General features: G+C 38.7%; 1 protein-coding gene across 4 annotated transcripts in view; it reads right to left on the bottom strand.

The window, feature by feature from the left end:
- The window catches only part of BTBD8 (BTB domain containing 8), a 93,176-nt gene extending 85,498 nt beyond the window's left edge, over positions 1-7,678 (bottom strand). Inside the window, exons 1-2 of one of the 4 annotated variants that reach the window (XM_072834473.1) lie at positions 7,343-7,678; positions 1,524-1,721 (exon numbers count right to left, since the gene is read on the bottom strand). In XM_072834473.1, the coding sequence (XP_072690574.1) occupies positions 1,524-1,721; positions 7,343-7,491 (347 nt within the window). In that variant the 5' untranslated portion in view covers positions 7,492-7,678. The remainder of the gene's footprint in view (positions 1-1,523; positions 1,722-7,342) is intronic. The other 3 variants (XM_072834475.1, XM_072834472.1, XM_072834476.1) reach the window with 3 other exon arrangements.
- Between the last annotated feature and the right edge of the window lie 12,281 nt (positions 7,679-19,959).

The following is a 19,959-nucleotide window of genomic DNA, read 5'->3' as shown; positions in this document are numbered from 1 at the left end:
CAATGAGATGATCTAATATCAAAAAGCTTACATAACCACAGACGTACATGACTAACCTAATACAATACAAAATGTGATTATGTGCTTTAAATAGAGGCCTGTGAAGGGCTATGAAGCACAAAGCCATCTACTCCAACCAACCTCCTTGTTCTAAATATGAGAAAACTGAGGCTCAAAGAAATAAAACAAGATAATGCATAGCCCAAAGGCAGATCTCTGCCTTGTTGTCAAGTCCAGTGCCTCCTCCACTTTACTATGCTGTCTATCTTTTTTTTTTCTATTACTTTTAATGACAATAAATAAAGGAAAACAGTGGTATAGTTTCTTCTTTTCTCTGATATACAAAAATTTGATATATCCTATGCATCTTCATCTAAACATACACTCAAAGGGTGCCTGGCTGGCTCAGTCAGTAGAGCATGCCACTCTTGATCTTGGGGTTGTGAGTTTGAGCCCCACATTGGGTGCAGAGATTACTTACAAGTAAAATATTTTTTTTTTAAAAAAGAAAATAAACATACACTCCAGAAATACATCATTTCATAGGGCCTAGTACAGGCCTACTACTATAAATAACACTTATTAAAATGTATTCAGTGCTTACAATATGCCATACCACTGTGCTAAGTGCTTTATAAGCGTCTTATTTAACCCACACAAAGAGATATAATCTTGAGAAACTACATTAAAAAAGACCTCCTTCCTGGATACATTTAGCAAAAATGGGTGTCAAATAATTATACATACATGAAAATAATAGTAAAGCATTAAAATGAAATTCTAATCAATTAGAATGGGGATTAATTTAAACTAATTTCTCCCATTACTTAGGTGATTAAAATTCTAAGTTCAGCAAACACAAGTCCCTAAAATCACTAACGAGTTCAATGGATGTTCTGTTTTCAAAAATTTTGACCACACACAAGCCAAAAGAATAAAAAGTTATGATCTCATATTTTTACAAACATAATTTGAAGTTTTTGCACACCAATAACATAGAAGTCAGTATATAGCAATGGTTCTCAACAGGAGGTAATTCTACCCCCAAGAGGACATTTGGCAACATCTGGCAGACATTGTGATTGTCACAATTCAGGGGGTGGGGGCTCAAGAAGAATGCTACTTGCATCTAGGGGCTAGTGGACAGGGATACTGCTAAACATATAAGATGCACAGCACAGACCCTAAAACAAAGAATTATCCAACCCAACGTATCAATAGTGCCACTGTCAAAAAATCTTGGCACAGAGTAACTCATTCAAATTACTAGAGAAAACACCATTTTTCCTCCTTTAGGCTCAGTCTCAAATTACTACTTACTTAGTCTTTTTGAACACTAAGCTTCTAATACTCTAATATTTAGCCTCTACTAATACTAATTACTAAGATAATTTGTTATTTAAATGAATAGATTTTTTTAGGTTATAAAAGATACGAAAAAACAGGAAATTAAACATACATATATATTTAAAACATAAAGATATATTAGACTTAAATATAAGAGAATAAAGATAAACACTTACTGTAAAAATGTTCTAAATTCTGAAGCTTCAAAGTTCTCCACAGCAATAGACTCATGATTTGTTAAATTATCAGATGTCTGTCCAATAGTATGAAAATAGAAATCAGGAACCCTTGCTAAAAGGACTGCTTTGTGCGCTTTGAACAAAGTACAACCTACAGAAAAAGTAACATCTGTATGGATTTCTTCCCTTAGGAGCCTGTAATGAATAAAAAGGAACCATAGTTTAGTGATAATCAAAAATATAAAATAATTTTTCAAAATAGCACGAACTAAAAATATAGAGGTAAATAACAAAATTTAAAAAGGTTAATATGAAAATGAGTTTGTTCTCAGTTCATTCCAAAGAACACTGTTTAATACTGGCTTAGAATCTAATTTTCTAAAATTTATAGTGAAAACAAAAGGTGATCACACTAAAAAGAGTAAGACTATTTTTTCAAAAAATATCTTTTAATTCCTTCTGGCAATAATAAAATTTATTTTCTGGCTATTTATGTGGACTTTCCTTTAAAATGTACCTACATTAGATTTCAGAACAAGAACACAAAGTCATATGGTCATTGACTATTGAAAAGAATAAAAATTTTTAAATCTTATTAAAATAAGCCAAAAAAAAAAAAAAAAGGAAAATGTCAACAAAACAAACAAGCTGAGTATAATAGACAATACAGATTAGAAACTGGTACACTTTGTTCTGACTATTGTTAAATACCAAGTCTGAAATGCAGGCCTGGCCATCAAGAATGTGACATTTAAGTCCTTTTCCAGTTTTTTCCTCACACAAAGAGTACAAACCATGCTCTAATCTATTATTAAAATGATGGGCTCATGGGGTAACCCATTTAAATCCCTTTACTAATGCACATGGTTATGGTAAAGCCCACTGATTACATGTAAAGTGATGGAAGAACGGAAATCAGCATCATAATACAAACTGTCATAATCTCTTGTCCCTGTGGTAAATATATATTTCTATTCTCTAAACACTAAATAATATTTCATATAACTATATCATTATCCTTGGCAAGGTATGTATTTTCAGAGGATTTCCATATCACAAGATATAACTGGCAATCACACCAGTACAGTATAGGAGGTACAAAGGTACAAGTAATGGATAAAGATATCCATTACACTGAAAGCTCAGAATGTTGCCACAGACATTCACACTCCCCCAAGACCAAGTTAATGGCTTCTTCCTCTGATCCCAAAACACTCAGTGCATACCTCTATTATAGCACTTCTGTCATTGCATCATTATTTGTATGCGTCTTTCTCCCTACTAGACAATAAACTCCCAAAGGCAAAAACTGTATATTCAGTATACAGAGCTCAATATCTGCTTGTTGAATTTTGTTGTATTTTACCCTTAACAAAACAAAGGCTTCAGAACACAAAACTTTCAGATCCTTGGAAACAATAAGCAAACAGAAGCATTTTAGTCAATATCTTAATCAATAATTTTCATAAGTGGCTTTTAAAGCTATGGAAAAATGCAACCGGTCTCTCAAACATTAATAAAAACTCAAATTGGACAAATACTCAATTTGTTCCTTCCTCCCACCCACCTTCTCTTCATCTTCCCTTCCTCCCCAAGTAAGTAATCAATGCAGCTGGTAGCCATATAACCATCACTAGGGAATCTGCCTTGTTCTTAATACATGCTCATGAGTATTTGTTAAATAAAAAAATTTAATGTGTTTAAAAAATTGCTAATATGAAACTATAGTGCCTTTTATTTTATAAAACTATATCAGTTACAAGCATATCTTGTGTGCTACAATTAACAGAATTATCTGACTCAGACTGGCTTAAATATTAAAGGGATTTATTTGCTTATCTAAAAGTAAAGTCTAGAGGAAGGACAGGTTGGAGCAAAGGCTCAACCATGTCAAGATCCAGCTTCTTTCTATTTCATTTCTCTGCCAACTATTGCGTTAACCTATCTAATGCATTTTGGACTGCTGATTATCACAAAAAATGTACTGAGCATGAACTATATACCAGGCACTGGGGACAGGTAGATGACTAAACATATGTGCCCTTGAGGATTTTACTAAATAGTAGGGAAGATATGCCTGAAAATTAAGGAGTGTGATATATTCGATAACACAAATTTTTTTCCAGAGACAGACGTAAAAGACCTTACAGAGGGCAAGAAAACCAAATGAGATTTTAAAGATCAAACAAGAGTTGGTCAGGGAAGCAAGGCAAGGTCATAGAGAGTTAGTTCCTGGCTCCACATTCCTTGCTAAGGTATGTGTGAGTATGGAGCTACAAACTGGTCAGCATAGAGTACTGTGGGGCTAAGCGACAGAGGAAGCTTCTGGGATAAAGACATGTAAGAAGAAAAGAGTTTAACTCCATCTTACAGTTGAAGGCGAATCACCAAACGTTTTGAAACACAAATTCATTTTTCAAAATATCACCTATTAGTTGTGTAGACGAGGAATTTGGAGGAAATGAGAAAATTACTGCACAACACAGATGAATGATGTAAAGGCTTGAGCTAGAAGAGATCAATGGTGATAGAGACTGAGGAATGGAATTAAAATATACGTTGATAATAAAATTGGCAGGACTTGGTGACTGGATGTAGAAGGTGAATAGAAGGGAATAACCTCTCTTTTTCGGCTTGGACAACTGGGTACTGATGATACCACTAACCTTTACTGTGTATCTGTTACTCCAATCTTCATTCTCAACTCCAGACATATTTCCAATTGTCTCCTGGATAGGATTTCCTCAGCATTCACCTTACTCCTCCCTTTCAAATGCCCTAAGATTTGGCGCCATCTTCTATGTTTCCCTTTCTCTGTATCTCCACATGTAATTGGTCACTGAGCCCATCAATTGTACATGTGAATCCCTTTCACTTTTTCCATTGCCCCTGCCATTATGTATTTCTTGACTATTAAAAAATCTCCTAACTGGTTTCCTTGTTCCTAATTTCTCAACTTAAAATCTAAATATGTTAATCCTCTATTTAAAAAACACCAATGGCTCTCCACTATCTTCACAATACATTCCAAACTTTTCACTGAAGAAAGAAGGCCTCCTCGGTCTATTCTTAGTTTACCCATTTCACCCTCATCTGCTGTCACTTTGGTTGCAGGCCATACCCACAATCCCCTCCCAAAAAGCTACCAAATTCATTTATCATTTACATATGGCTCAGCTTAGTAGCACATGACCCTGATGCTCTTAACCACATCTGAATGGAAAATGGAATAAGCCAAGGTTAGCCAAGAGCCAATATGGTAGTTAAAGCTGCAAACTCTAACAGAAATGTTCTATAATAAACAGAAACCAACTGATAACACTGTAAGAGAGTTTCAAAGCAAATCTAAGAGTAAGAAAAAGGAATGGCTAAGGACAGAAGCAGAGATGAAGGAACAAAATTACTGAAAGATCAGTTTGTAAAACTACTGCAAAGAAAGCACACTGACTGGCTCATATTCCGGTTATAGGACCTTGGGCAAATCATTTTAATGTTTCTGGAGTCAGAGTGTCAAGGTTTTTATTCACTCTATCCCTTCATCCTCAATGTTCAATTTCCTTATCTGTTAAATGGGAATAATATTGGGACACCTGAGTGGCTCAGCGGTTGAGAGTCTGCCTCTGGCTCAGGTTGTGATCCCGGGTTCTGGGATCAAGTCCCGCATCAGGCCCCTGCGGGAGGCCTGCTTCTCCCTCTGCCTGTGTCTCTGTGGGTCTCTCATGAATAAATAAATAAAAACCTTTAATAAATAAATAAATAAATGGGAATACTACCAAGACTTACCTCACAGGGTACTAACTAAAACATGTCAACCTAGCATCTATCTAATAGTAGAATAGCAGTAAGTTTAGCTATTTTTCTTACAATTGTCCTGAATAATGGTCCATTTCTCAATGAGGTCTTACAGTATAGCTGCTATCATATTCCAGGCAACTTTCCAATTCTACATTAGGTCGGATCTGGCTTTTTGACCACTGAAACAGTTTCCTATTTTATTCACTTCTCCATATACCCTATTATCTTAGGTAACCCAGAGATGTTTCTGTTCCTTGCTGTTTGGAAGAATCTAACACAACTTGCTTTCCCAAAATAAATCAAACTTTTTCAAATCTCTGTGCCTTTGTAAAAGCCATTCCCTTTGTTTAGATATCCTAATTCTCCCTTCCTGATCTTTACCTAGTCAACTTTTAATCAATCCTCAGGAGATCACTCAAATGTCACCCTAAAAAGCCTTCCCCAAACTCATGCCAGTCCCCATAACTTTTGTTTGGCTATTACTTCTTTTACTAAAGTGTAAGCACAATAATCAAAGCTATGTCTTATTAATCTTTGATTTTTCATGACCTAGTACAAATCTAGGTACATAGTGGGTGCTAATACTTCATTAATATTTGCAGAATAAATCCATTATATTGTGTTTGGAAAGGATTAATTTGGCACAGCAATTAGGGTGGCTGGGAACACAAATGAAATTTTCTTGTTTAAAAAAACTACTTTTTTTTTTTTTTTTTTTGCTTGTAAGAGGAACTTAGGAGTTCAGGCTCGTATCCTTAATTACTGTTCAGATGAGGCTAAAGATAATACTTTAGCCTCATTTTCTTTATATAAATTAGATCTGTTCTCTTCCTTAAATGCCTTGCACCTTAAAGCTCACAATATAGCCAGGAGAATAAAGCCACTGAAGAGGATTGTCTCCTTCCAGATTCACCCTGGAAACAGAACAACTTCAGCTTTATTTTTCCATCTTTTACATTAATCCCCCACTGGTGGAGACAAAAGAGCATCTCTACTGGATAGGCCCAAGTTAAAAGGAAATTTTTTTACTTTATAGAAAGCCTAGTTTATAGCTGCTGGAGCCTAAGTGTTGGTGATAGCACTTTTAAAAATGTAGAATGCTGTACCACTGTTGGTTATTAGTTATTATGTTTACTTTAGTTCAGTCTTAAAGTCTGACCCAAGCAGCCAGCATCAGCATCACCATCACCTGGGACCTTGTGAGAAATGCAAAAGCTCTATTCCTGACCAACTGAAGGAGCACTGTGGCCTGGGACCCAGTAAATCTAAATCTTAACAAGCCCTCCAGGTGATTCTGATGCACACGAATGCTCACAAAATCAGTTTTGGTGGAAATGGCAGTTGGCTAGGGAATATTTCCAAGCTTCATTTTCTTTATAAACTGAGATGTCATCAACTGGATTCACCACAACCCGAGTTAAGCTCCGGAAACAACCCTCCGTTTGCTCGCATCCTCGTGGGAGCTGGGAGTTGTCGGGAGCTGTGGAGTGTTCTAGGTGGAGAGGGGAAGCCAGGTTGCAATCAGGAAGAATTTCTATGGAAGCATTTCTAGTAAATTGTTTAAAGAGTTCAGAAGTAAGAGACCTCCGTGACTCCACTAATTTGTTCTATTTTTCCTTATCCTATATATTCATTTGTACACCTAATCTGTCATGTTTCTCAAACTGTTTAAACTTATTTAAGTGTACGTTTCAGGACCCCCAAGCCTGGACCCATCTCGACCTTAGCGATCTGTCTTTCAAGATGTAAGCCTATTCGAGTTATTCTGTCTTAAACTGGTGCTGCACGTCACGACGATACTCCTGGTGATTTCCTTTTTTTAAATCGCCTACGTGCTCTCCGAGGTGCTCGGGATTGCTTTCCGACGAGAGAACCGCTCCGTCTGTGAGGAGATCGGTGCACGTCCCATAAAAGCCTGAGGCGAGGAGAGCGCGGAGGGGAGGGATGGAGAGGCCGAGAAGGAGCCACGGCTTCTTGGGCGGAGATGGATGCAAGCAGCCAGAGTTCCCGCCTCCTCCTACCTGAGCAGATCCTGGCTGAGCTGCTCCGATACCACCGCCTTCAGCCGGCGCCGCTCACAGGGCCCCTTCCTTTGCAACCCCTTACTGCAAACTGCAGGGGACCCCAGAAGTACCGCGGGCGCCGCGCTGCCCTCCCCACAGCCGGCCATGTCCCACGGCGGCGCGGCGCCACGCCGCAGGCCCGGTACAGCACCTCGACCTCCGGCTGTGGAAGAAGGGGGCGTTTCCGACCGAACGCTCGGCTCCGGCCCGAATCCGCCCCTCAGGGAAAGGTTGACGCCTCTCGGGTTTGCACTCGGCCCCTGACGGCCGCGGGACGGCTCTCCGCGGCGACACGTGACCCGGGAAGGCTGTGCGCAGGCGCAGTAGCTCTGTTTACCTCGGCCCGCGGGCGCCCCGCCCCCACTGCCCGGGAAGCAAAGGGTCTGGAGGAAGGGACCGGCCTCTCGGGCTGTTTTTCCTCGCAGCGTTTGCTCGGCGGGGGCTTTTATTGCGGGCCGGGTTCGTATCGACCTGTGAGCCTTTCCACATTGTGTCTTCCTGGGACGTCAGCGCGCTTTTTTTTCTTTTTTCTTTCTTCCCCAGGAAAGAACAGTTCACAGGACCTTTTCTGTGGCGAGTCACGCTCGCTCGTTTTGTTGCTTTGGGCGAGAAAAGCCGGGGGTGTGAGGAGCCGGGAAAGAACTGCCTGAAATCGGCAAGAGTTAGAACACCCCCGAGTCCTCTGCGAAGGGTGTGTACAGAGTCCACAAGGCCCCCCATCGCTTTCTAACCCAGGGAGTGGCTCAGATAACCGCTCGGGGACGTTATAGCTGAGAAATACCAGCTCGTATTCCAGGGCTTTGCATATAAAACCAGAATATTTATGGGGAGGAAGGAAGGAGGCAAGGCTGAAGGAGCAGGGCAGTGAGTGGACTGGTGGGCCATGGAATTTTGAACATTTTGGCCTGAAGAAAATATCTGGACTGGATATAATTAAAAAAAAATTTTTTTTGACACTTTGACCGGAGGAAGAAAGCTCAATAATTCCGCTTCGTTCCAAAGCTGCGCACAAAGGATCCTTTATCATTGGTTGGTTTGAATCAGTTTTCAAGCGATTCAAAAGTTACATGTGGTTCTTGCGTCTCTCTTCCAAATACCAAGTATTTGGAAAAATAGATGGGCCTTGTACCATAAGATTGGCCCAAAAGTAGCTGTTTGGCCAAATAATGCCCCTCTGAAGTTTTCAGACACGATAATGAAAAATAATAAATTAAATAAATAAATAAATAAGTAAATAAATAACTGGATAATCGAATCTCTATTCCTGTGGAAAAGAGGAGTGTCAAAAATAATAACAGTATTTACTGAATGCTTATTAGGTGAGAGAACTGCTTTATATACATTACCTCAGTCTTCACAGCCACCACTTAGGTACATACTAACATGAGCGAAATCTGCAGGTGAGGAAGATGAGGCATGACAGGACAGGTAACTTCAGAAAGGTCACACAGCCCATGTAGTGGTGGTCTAGGTATTAAAGGGTAGGCTGACTAGCAACCAACTCTTCCCTTTCAAAGTCCTGCAAGAGTTCCACCATGTCCCTTCATCAAGGAAGTAACAGGCATTTTTACAATGCACAATTGCATTAACTCACTGGTTCAGAATTTTTGACAGAATGGTTTTCTGGTTCATATAATTTAATTCTCTTAAAAACACCTTACGCAATTGACTATGTGAAGTGATTAAAGAAAAAGTGAGCCTTTAAAAAACAAAAATCTTACAAATAAATAAAAAATTTAAACGAAGATCTTGTCAATAATGCTCCACATTTCACCATCAGAGAATTTTTACTTAAAGCATTATTTTCTGTTAAAAATAAAAAAGCATATTCATTTTCATTAATTCAGGCTATGAGGTCATTTAATGTGAATGACGTTATCAGATTTTTTTTTTCCTGAGAGACATTTAGGAAGAAAAGAGAATCCTAAGTAACTAGCAAAGGGAGCATTGAAGGTAGATACAGCTAAATCCATAATTTTGGGTTGGGCTGGCGTTAACTATGATACTCACGTGTGAAAAATCAATTTAGGTAAAATCCTTGGGAGGCAAAAATTCAAAAACTACAATTTCATGAAAGAAAAGTGATTAAGTGATTTTTTTGGATGCGTTCTTTTTTCCTTCTTTAAAAATGTTTTCATTTGGGGATCCCTGAGTGGCTCAGGGGGTTTGGCGCCTGCCTTCAGCCGGGGCGTGGTCCTGGAGTCCTGGGATGGAGTCCCACATGGGGCTCCCCACATGGAGCATGCTCCTCCTTCTGCCTGTGTCTCTACCTCTCTCACCCTCTCTCTTTCTGTGTCTCTAATAAATGGATAAATAAAATCTTTAAAAAATAAAAATGTTTTCATTTGAAACATTTCAAATATATGAAGTAAAGAGAGAAACAATGAACCCCAGTATACCCATTACCATGATTCAACAATTATCACAATTTGGGCATGTATGCTTTATCAAGTCTTTTCTCCTTTTCGTCTTTTCTCATGTTTCCTTCTTTTCTTCCTTCCTTCTAAAATATTTGAAAATCAAACCACAGACATTGTTAAATTTCATTCCTACATACTTCAATATGCATCTCTAAAAAAAGTGGATTTTTCTATCCACTAACTTCTTCCTTACAAATTAACAATAATTCCATTTACTACATAACCCATTATAAAATTTTCCCAACTGTCCTAAAAAATATCCTTTATAGTTGGTTTGAATCAGTTTTCAAATGATTCAGAGGTTGTGTTTGGTTCTTATGTCCCCTCTGTCTCTTTTAATCTAGAGCAGTTTGCTCTCCCATTTTTATCTTCATGCCATTGATGTTGTAGAAGCCCAGCCAACTGAGAATTTTAAATTTTACTGTTTGTGTCCTTGTAGTATCACTTACTATGTTCATTTATACTGTACATTTCCTGCCATTGTTAGTTTCAGAGACTTGATTAGATTCAGGCTCAATTCTTTAGCAAAAAATACTTAACAGGTGGTCTATTAATTTTCTATTGCTGCTTTAACAAACTACCACAAATTTAATGGCTCAAAAACAACACAAAATTTTTCCTTCAGTTTTGTAGGTTAGAAATCCTACATGGATCTCACTGGGCTAAAATCAATGTTTGAGCAGGACTGCATTCCCTTATGGAGGCTCTAAGGGAGAGTTTCCTTTTTGCAGATTCTAGAGGCTGTCCATATATCTTGGCTCTTGACATCCTTTCTCCCATCTTCCAAACCAGCAGGCTGAGTTCTTCTCACATTGCATTATTTTGACCTCTTCTTTTGCCTCCATCTTTCCTTTACATTCAGTCCAACTGGATAATCCAGGATAATCTCCCTGTTTTAAGGTCAGCTAATTAGCAAACCTAATTTTATTTGCAACCTTAATACCCCGTTGCCATGTAACCTGACAACATATTCACAGGTTCTGGGATTAAGACATGGATATCTTTTGGGAAGGTGGAGGCAGGCATTAATCTGCCTACTACAAATGTTAATTTACTTTGTATCATATTAGGGGGCACATAATGTTTGGTTATTCTCCTTTTAATGTTGCTAAAATGTATCATACATTTTCATCTGGTAGTTTATCTGTTGCTAATTCTTGTTTGAACCAACTAGGCATTGCAAAATAATTGTATAATTCTATCATTATCTAGATTCATTTGCTGGAAATCTTCCTTAAAGAAGAACCATTCTTCATCAGTTAGAAATACTGGATATCCAGAGATACATTTCACACTGCAAAAGCAGAATAAATACTAAATTCACTTATTTAAATGATCACTTTTCAAAGAAAGGAGTTGGTACCCTCATTAATTCCAATGTGTTTGATTTATTATTTTTGTTATTTTCATGAACTCATTAATTTTTATATATGCAAAGATTATTTTTATTTATTTATTTATTTATTTATTTATTTATTTATTTATTTATTTATTTATTTATTTTGATGCTCAAATAGCCTTATCTGGCCAATGGGAATTCCTTGGGAATTCAATGGGAATACTGGCTCCTGTGTCCTTTTGACACATTCTTTAATCTGTGATAGTTTCCTTGCTCTCTGGCACAACCAATACCAGATACCTTGTTTATTTCCCACCCCAGCTATTCCTCTAAAGAGCTACAGTTCATTTTACTGTGGAATGGTAGGTATAGGCCACAATCTGGGTGCTAAGTGTGCTCACCGATATTGGAAGGGTTGTTTCTAAGCAATACACATTTCTATAAGAAAAAAAGTTGCTGAATTTATACTATATCTGATTCAAATTTAATATTATGAGATTTTTAGATTTTTTTGTTTTTAAACTCTGTTCTATTTTTTTTCTTTCACTGAAAAACTCTTGGCTCCTAACAACATTAACAGAATAACTTATCTATACATTCCTATAGAAGTTATCAGAGTATCATAAGATAAATATTACTAATAACAATTAGACTATATTCAATTTAAGGCATTTTGCATTATTATCATGGAAATATCAAGTTGGGTGGGTACTAAGGATGACTATTTGTGTCCTCCCAAAATTCATATGTGGAAATCTAATCCTCGGGCAGCCCCGGTGGCGCAGCGGTTTAGCGCCGCCTGCAGCCCGGGGTGTGATCCTGGAGACCCGGGATCGAGTCCCACGTCAGGCTCCCTGCATGGAGCCTGCTTCTCTCTCTGCCTGTGTCTCTGCCTCTCTTTCGCTCTCTCTGAATAAATAAATAAATAAATCTTAAAAAAAAAAAAAAAAAAAGGGAAATCTAATCCTCAATGTGAAGGAATTTGGAGTTGGGGCCTTCAGGAGGTAATCAGGTCATGAGGATGGAACCCTCAATGAATGCGATTAGTTTCTTTATAAAAAAGACCCCAGAGGGCAGCCTCGATGGCGCAGCAGTTTAGTGCCGCCTGCATCCCGGGATGTGATCCTGGAGACCCGGGACTGAGTCCTGCGTCCAGCTCACTGCATGGAGCCTGCTTCTCCCTCTATCTGTGTCTCTGCCTCTCTGCCTCTCTCTCTCTCTCTCTCTCTCTCTCTCTCTCTACCTCTTGTGAATAAATAAGTTAAAAAAAAATTTTTTTTAATTTTTATTTTATTTTATTTATGATAGTCACAGAGAGAGAGAGAGAGAGGCAGAGACACAGGCAGAGGGAGAAGCAGGCTCCATGCACCGGGAGCCTGATGTGGGATTCGATCCCGGGTCTCCAGGATCGTGCCCTGGGCCAAAGGCAGGCGCCAAACCACTGCGCCACCCAGGGATGCCCTAAAAAAAAATTTTTTTTAAAGACCCCAAAGAACTCCCTTGCCCCTTCCACCATAAGAGAACACTGTGAGAAGACAGCTGTTTACACACCAGGGAGCAAGCTCCTATGAGACACCATTTGCCAGCGCATTGATCTTGGACCTCCCAGCTTCTAGATCTATAAGAAATAAATGTTGATATTTTAGGCCACCAGTCCCTAGTATTTTTGTCATAGCAGCCTGAAATAAGACAGGATTATAAAATATCACATATCCTGTCCTTTCTCAGGTGAGAAATGCATGGAAATGATCTCAGAACAGTATTTAATTTTTTTCTGTCACTTTCCTTAAACTTTCCTCCTCTGCTCACCTCTCCCTCACTCATCTCTTTTTCCTTCCGTCTCAAAATACTAGGAAGCTAACTAATGAAATGTAAGCTTTAGGGGCCCCACTTGTACAAGCCCCTCCCAAGATTCCATTGGAAGACCCTAGAATTTATTTCCTTTCTGCAGTTTTGGGGGTATGTTTTTGTAAATTTTGCAAAGGTAAGCAATTATGCCACATTTGATCAAGACTTCCTTCTTAGCCAAGTGTCCCCTCATATAGTGGCACTGAGTGCCTACAGGCATTTTTGGGATATGGCCATAATGAAACTAAGTTGAAGATATAGTAGTTTGGGTTAGAAAGGCATATTTTTTGGTTCACAATCATTTCCATATCTAGATATGTTGTTTCTCCCTGTTCTGGTGCAGGAATGGCTTCCAGGAATATTTCATTGATTCATCCTGCATAGTGACATGAAGGGATAGGGCCCAAGGTCCCATCACATCACATGTGAAGATGTCTCATAGCAAAGGGTGCTAGAAGTATATCGGTAGTTAGGAGGTATACAACAGTAAGTAGGGGCTTCAGTTCTCATTGGTGTTTAGTCAGAGTGAAAGGGGCATTATTAGTAATGCAGAATATGCAATTATAAACACAAATTTCCCCTTTGATGAGACTCATACAAAGTAGAATTTGTCAAATTCCTGTATTTATAACTTATATTTGCAATATTAGTCAGCTTTTCAGAAATTGTACTCTGTTGTAATTTCTTTACTCATTCTGAATCACTTTCAGGGGTTCAGTTGGTTAAGCATCTGCCTTTCAGCTCAGGTCATGATCTCAGGGTCCTGGGGTTGAAGCCTCTCATTGGGCTCCCTGCTCAGAGGGGAGGGAATCTGCTTCTCCCTCTCCCTCTGCCCCTCACCCTGTTCCTTCTCTCTCACTGTCTCAAATAAATACAATCATAAATAAATAAATAAATAAATAAATAAATAAATAAATAATAACTTTCATAACAAGAACAACAAAAAACTTTAAATGGCAGCCATACCATTTATAATTGTTTCAATGGTATTCCCAATATTATATCTTTTCATTTTTATTATTTCCACCAAAAGGGTAAGAGGGTTCCCCTTTCTCTATGTCCTCACTAACACCTGTTGTTTCCTGTGTTGTTGATTTTAGCTATTCTGACTGGCATGAGGTAATATCTCATTGTAGTTTTGATTTGTATTTCCCTGATGATGAATGATGTTGAGCATCTTTTCATATATCTGTAAGCCATTTGTATGTTTTCTTGGAAAAAAAAGTCTATTCATATCTTCTGCTCATTTTTTAACCAGATTTATGTATTTGAGAGACAGAGTATATAAATGCACAAGGGATGGGGGAAGCAAAAGAAGTAAGAATCTCAAGTAGTCTCCATGTCTAGCCCAACATAGGCCTCAATCAAATGAAACTGAGATCACAACCTGAGCCAAAACCAAGAGTTGGACACTTAACCGACTGAGACACCCAAATGCCCCTGTATTAACTCTTCTTTAAATGTTTGGTAGAATTTCCCTGTGAGGCACCTAGCCCTGGACTTTGGTTTGTTGGGAGATTTTTTTATTACTGATTCAATTTCTTTGCTGGTTATTGGTCTGTTCAAGTTTTGTATGTCTTCCTGTTTCAGTTTTGGTAATTTATATGTTTCTAGGAACTTACCCTTTACTTCCAGATTGTCCAATTTGTTGGCATATAGCTTTTTATAATGTTCTCTTATTTTTTTTTTATTCATTTATGATAGGCACACAGTGAGAGAGAGAGAGGCAGAGACACAGGCAGAGGGAGAAGCAGGCTCCATGCACCGGGAGCCCGACATGGGATTCGATCCCGGGTCTCCAGGATCACGCCCTGGGCCAAAGGCAGGCGCCAAACCGCTGCGCCACCCAGGGATCCCTATTCTCTTATAATAATATTTCAGTGGTTTTAGTTATTATTTCTCCTCTCTCATTTTTGATTTTATTTATTTTGGGTCCTTTCTCTTTTCCTTTTAATAGGTCTGGCTAGGGGTTTTTATTTATTAATTTTATTAATTTTTTCAAAGAACGAATTCCTGGTTTCATTGATCTGTTCTATTGATTTTTAGTTTCTATACCATTTCTTTCTTTCTTTTTTTTTTTTCTTATTTTTTTAGAGAGAGAGAGAGGAAGGGAGAAGGGGTAGGGGGAAAGGGAGAGAATCTTAAGTAGGCTCCACGCCCAGTGCAGAGCCCAATGTGGAACTGAATCTCACAACCCTCAGATCATGACCTAAACCGAAATCAAGAGTCAGATGCTTAATCAACTGAGCCACCCAGGTATCCCAACATACCATTTATTTCTCCTCTAATATTCATTATATCTCTTCTGCTGGCTTGAGGTTTCGTTTATTGTTCTTTTCCTAGCTCCTTTAGGTGTAAGATAAGGTTGTTTATTTGAGATTTTTCTTAGTTCTTGAGGCAGGCCTGTATTGCTATATACTTCCCTCTTATGACCACTTTTGTTGCATCCCAGATGTTTTATACCATTGTGTCTTTTTCATTTGTTTCCATTTACTTTTTTTATTCTTCTTTGATTTCATGGTTGACCCATTCATTATTTAGTAGCATATTATTTAACCTCCATGTATTTGTGGTGTTTCCAAATTTTTTATTGTGGTTGACTTTAAGTTTCTTGTGTTGTAGTTGGAAAATATGCATGGTATGATCTCAATCTTTTTGTACTGGTTGAGGCCTGATTTGTGATCTGGTATGTGATCTATACTGGAGAATGTCCATGTGTACTTGAAAAGAATGTGTATTCTGTTGCTTTAGGATGAAATGTTCTGAATATATATGTCAAATCCATCTGGTCCAGTGTGTCATTCAAAGCCATTGTTTCCTTGTTGGCTTTCTGATCTGTCCATTGATGTTAAAATGTTAAAATCCCCTACTATTATTGTATTATTATCAATGAGTTCCTTTATGTTTGTAATTAATTGTTTTATATATTTGGGCACTCTCAAGTTGGAGGCATAAATATTTACAATTGTTAGATCTTCTTGTTGGATAGACCCCTTTATTATTATGTGCTCTTCTTCAATCTCTTGTTATAGTCTTCAGTTGAAGACCTAGTTTTTTTGATGTAAGTATTGCTATTCCAGCTTTCTTTTGGCATCTATTTGCATGAGAGATGTTTGTCCAACCCCTCACTTTCAATCTGCAGGTGTCTTTAGGTCTAAAGTGAGTCTCTTGTAGGCAGTATATAGATGGGTCATGTTTTTTGTTTGTTTTTTTTAATCCATTCTGACACACTTCCATTTACAATCAGAGTAATTAGTGATAGATATGTATTTAGTTCCATTTTATTACTTGTTTTATCATTGTTTCTGGAAATTTTCTGTGTTCTTTTCTAGTCCTTGTCACTTTTGGTCCTTCTTTCTCAAAGAGTCCTCTTTGATATTTCTTACAGGGCTGGTTTAAGGTCATGAACTCCTTTAGTTTTTGTTTGGGAAATTCTATCTCTCCTCTATTCCGAATGACAGCCTTGCTGGATTGAGTATTCTTTTTCCTTTCAGCATGTTGAATATATCATGCCACTCCCTTCTGGCTTGTCAAGCTTCTGTGTAGAGACCTGCAGCTAGCCTTATGGGTCTTCCCTTGCAATTTAAGTACTTCTTTTGTCTTGCTGCTTTTAGGATTTTTTCTTTATCATTATATTTTGCAAATGTAACTATAATATGTCTTGGTGTTGGCCTGCTTTTGTTAATTTTGATGAGAGTTCTCTGTGCTTCCTAGATTTGGATGTCTGTCTCCTTCCCCAGATTAGGGAAGTTTTCAGCTATAATTTCCTCCAATAAACCTTCTGCCCTTTTTTTTCTCTCTTCTTCTAGGACTTGGGTGATACAAATGTTACTATGTTTGATGAAGTCACTGAGTTCCCCAAATCTATCCTCATGATCCATGAACTATTCTTCTTTCTCTCTATAGTTTTTTCTTCTTTGTTCAGCTTCATTAATTTTCATTATTTTATTTCCTATATCACTTATTCATTCCTCTGCTTCTTCCATCCTTATGATCATTACCATGTTTTTTTTTAACTCTTTTATTTATGTGGTAAGAGTTTCTCTGATGTCTTCCATGCTTTTCTCAAGCCCAGAGATTATCCTTATGATTACTCCTTTAAATTCTCCAACAGGCATATTACTGACAGCTGTTTTGGTTAGATCTCTGGCCGTGATCTATTCTTGTTCTTTCTTTGGGGATGGATTATTTTGTCTTGATGTTAGAAAAGCCTGGAGAGTGATGGCTTTATGAAGAAGAGGTCATATAGTGTCAGTGTCAGGCCCTTGTGCTTCAGGAAGTGTCTCTGATGTGTGCTGTATGCATTCTGCTGCTGTGTTTTGCCAACTTTATCCCTCAGGTCAATCATCTGCAGAGGCTCTCCATGCCTACAGTGGGCAGTGTTTGGACCTTAGCCAGAGTGTGGTGAGTTTTAACTAGGCATGCTCTGGTCTGCTTGTTAAATAAGACCTGATGTTACTTCCACTAGAACTGAAGCCTTGCAGAACTCTATGATCAGTAGACATTGTGTGTGGGGGGTTTGTGCTGATCTTCTGGGGGAGGGGGCCTGCTGTGGTCCTTAGGAACACTAGCCCAAGAAAAGCAGCACCAGCTGAGTGCAGGGGGATAGGACTTGGTGTAAGCAGGATAGGTAGCCAGTGTTGGTGCTGTGCTATTTACTGAAGGAGGGAAATGGTGCCAGCCAGCTTCTTTGTCCCCTGGAGAGGGGTCTCTGTGCTTGCTGCTCTTGGGGAAGCATTCCCAGAAGAGCACATAATTTCCCCTCCTGTGCTATTTTCATGCAATCTGTCTCTGGGTTCCTCACCTGCCTGGAGCAGTGCAGTGCCCATTGGCTTTATCACAGCCAAGCCTGCTGACTTTTAAAACTCTAAACTTTAGGGACATGCTGTGGCAGGGGCCTGAACTGGTCTCGTGGGGGAGGTTTACACTGCACTGGGATGGATGCAGGTTTGACCAAAGAATTTTCAGTCATGCCAGAATATAGGGGCATAGGATTTGGAGCAAAGCAGGCTAAACAGCCAGTGTCCAGATTAGGTACCCTAAGCAGGTGTCTCTGTGCCTATGCACAGAGGTAAGTGGCACATGCTGGCTCTTTTGTTCCCAGAGAGGTGACTCTGAAAATGCCACCTTTCACAGGTATGCTCCAAAAAGAGCAAACAGTCCCTCCCTTTGCTCCTTAGGTGAGCCTCAGATCATAATATCTGCCCTGGCGTTGCTTGCCTGCCTTCTCTCCAGGAGTAAGATAGCGCCTTCAAGACTATTGTAACCAAACCTGCCAACCTCTAAAACTCCATTCTTTGAGCCCCCATTGGTTGCAAAAACAAGAAAATCAGCTCCTCTCACTTCCCCAGCCAATGGCTTTGGAGAAACATTCTCCTTGTGTGTTCCCCTCTGTGCTCCACTCTCTCTTGTCTTTTTCTGTGACCATGGCTCCCCCACCTCCACAGCACTCGCTATCCATTTCTCCCCCAAACTGAGTCTCTCCACCTCTCACCTTTCCCTGTGTGGCCTCTTCTCTCCCTCTGGTTGTGCAATTTGTCCTATCAATCCTCAGGTTGATTTCTTGGGTATTCAGAATGATTTGATAATTATCTAGGTGTGTTCCAGGAACAAGGCAAGGCTAGGGTCCTCCTATTATACTGACACCTTAACTCCCCTTATAAATAGATCTCTTATTCTCTAACTTTAGTCATGTTGATATAAACATATCTTAAGAAAAATTGGTACTATAAGATCTAATTGAAATATATATTTCTCAAGCACATTTTACATATCATAATTAAGTGCTTAAGCCACCTAGAATAAAAACTATTGTGTTTTTTCTTCAAGGATAATTTTATTTCAATCATAGTTTCTACTTGGAAAGTACATTCACTATTTTCAGGGCTGACTTTAAATTTGAATACAGCAATTAAACCAGTACTTAATGTGGTAATGAATATATAGAGGATGTCTAGAGGTGTAACTATGAATTATATAATTTGGTATATTCTGGATGCTTCAAGGCAAATTTCTTAAAGTTTTTGTATGAAATGTACTCTGAATTCTGTCCAGATATTTCCTGAGTCTGGAAATATCAAGATCTGACTCTCCAAACTCTGTCCAAAGTATAGCAGCTAACTCCTGCTCTATCATGAAACCTTCCTCAACAAGATCAAAAAGCTTAAACAACACTTGCAGAATATTTTTCAGTATCGGCAGGATTGCATAGGATAGTCAGATCTGTCACATATTCTCTGAATTCTATGCTTCCATCATTATTCCTGTCAAAGGGAGCAAAAATATTGTTCCAAAGACTCCGAAATTAGGACTTTTAAGTAATTTGCAAATTCTTCAATTCCTATAGTGGCGACTCCTTTAGGAGGAACTGCAATTGCAGTATATTTATCCAGTTGCTAATGAATATTATTCCAATCTAATTTCAGTTTCTGGCTAATTTTTGTAATTCCATTAAACTAGCTTCCATGGGTAGTTGAAGGTTACATATGAAAATCATCAGTCTATAATCTTCATAAGTGTGGTCTATCAAAGACAACCCCCAAAGCATTTGCATGTTGATCCTCAATGTATTGGCAAAAGAGATGGGTCTTTTTTTTTCTTGGTCATTTGGTGTATAAACAGGCATAAACACAACTTTTCTTCTGGCGAAGAGCTGACTGAAGATCAACATATAGACTTAAGAACCTGCAAACCCCTGCCAGGCCTAGGTCACTGTGCCCAGTATGTTTGTAGCACCCACTACACAGGAATACCTGGAGAGAAGTCCCCTAGTTTAAAAGTGACCAGAGAGGAGCAGTTGGTATGTACTCCTTCCAAGAAAATCAGTATCTGTGGCCATGTCCTCTTGAATGTCACTTCCTTCAGGATTTCATCCTGGGTATTCTTCCTGGAATTTGGGGTCCTCTGGGATCACAAGCACAGGCCATGCTGACAGTAGGAGCTTTCCAGCCACTTGAATCTGCCCATTT

This window comes from Canis lupus, chromosome 8 (assembly GCF_048164855.1).
Source record: "Canis lupus baileyi chromosome 8, mCanLup2.hap1, whole genome shotgun sequence".
Lineage (NCBI taxonomy): Eukaryota > Metazoa > Chordata > Mammalia > Carnivora > Canidae > Canis > Canis lupus.
This window is presented reverse-complemented; position numbering and strand designations above follow the sequence as displayed.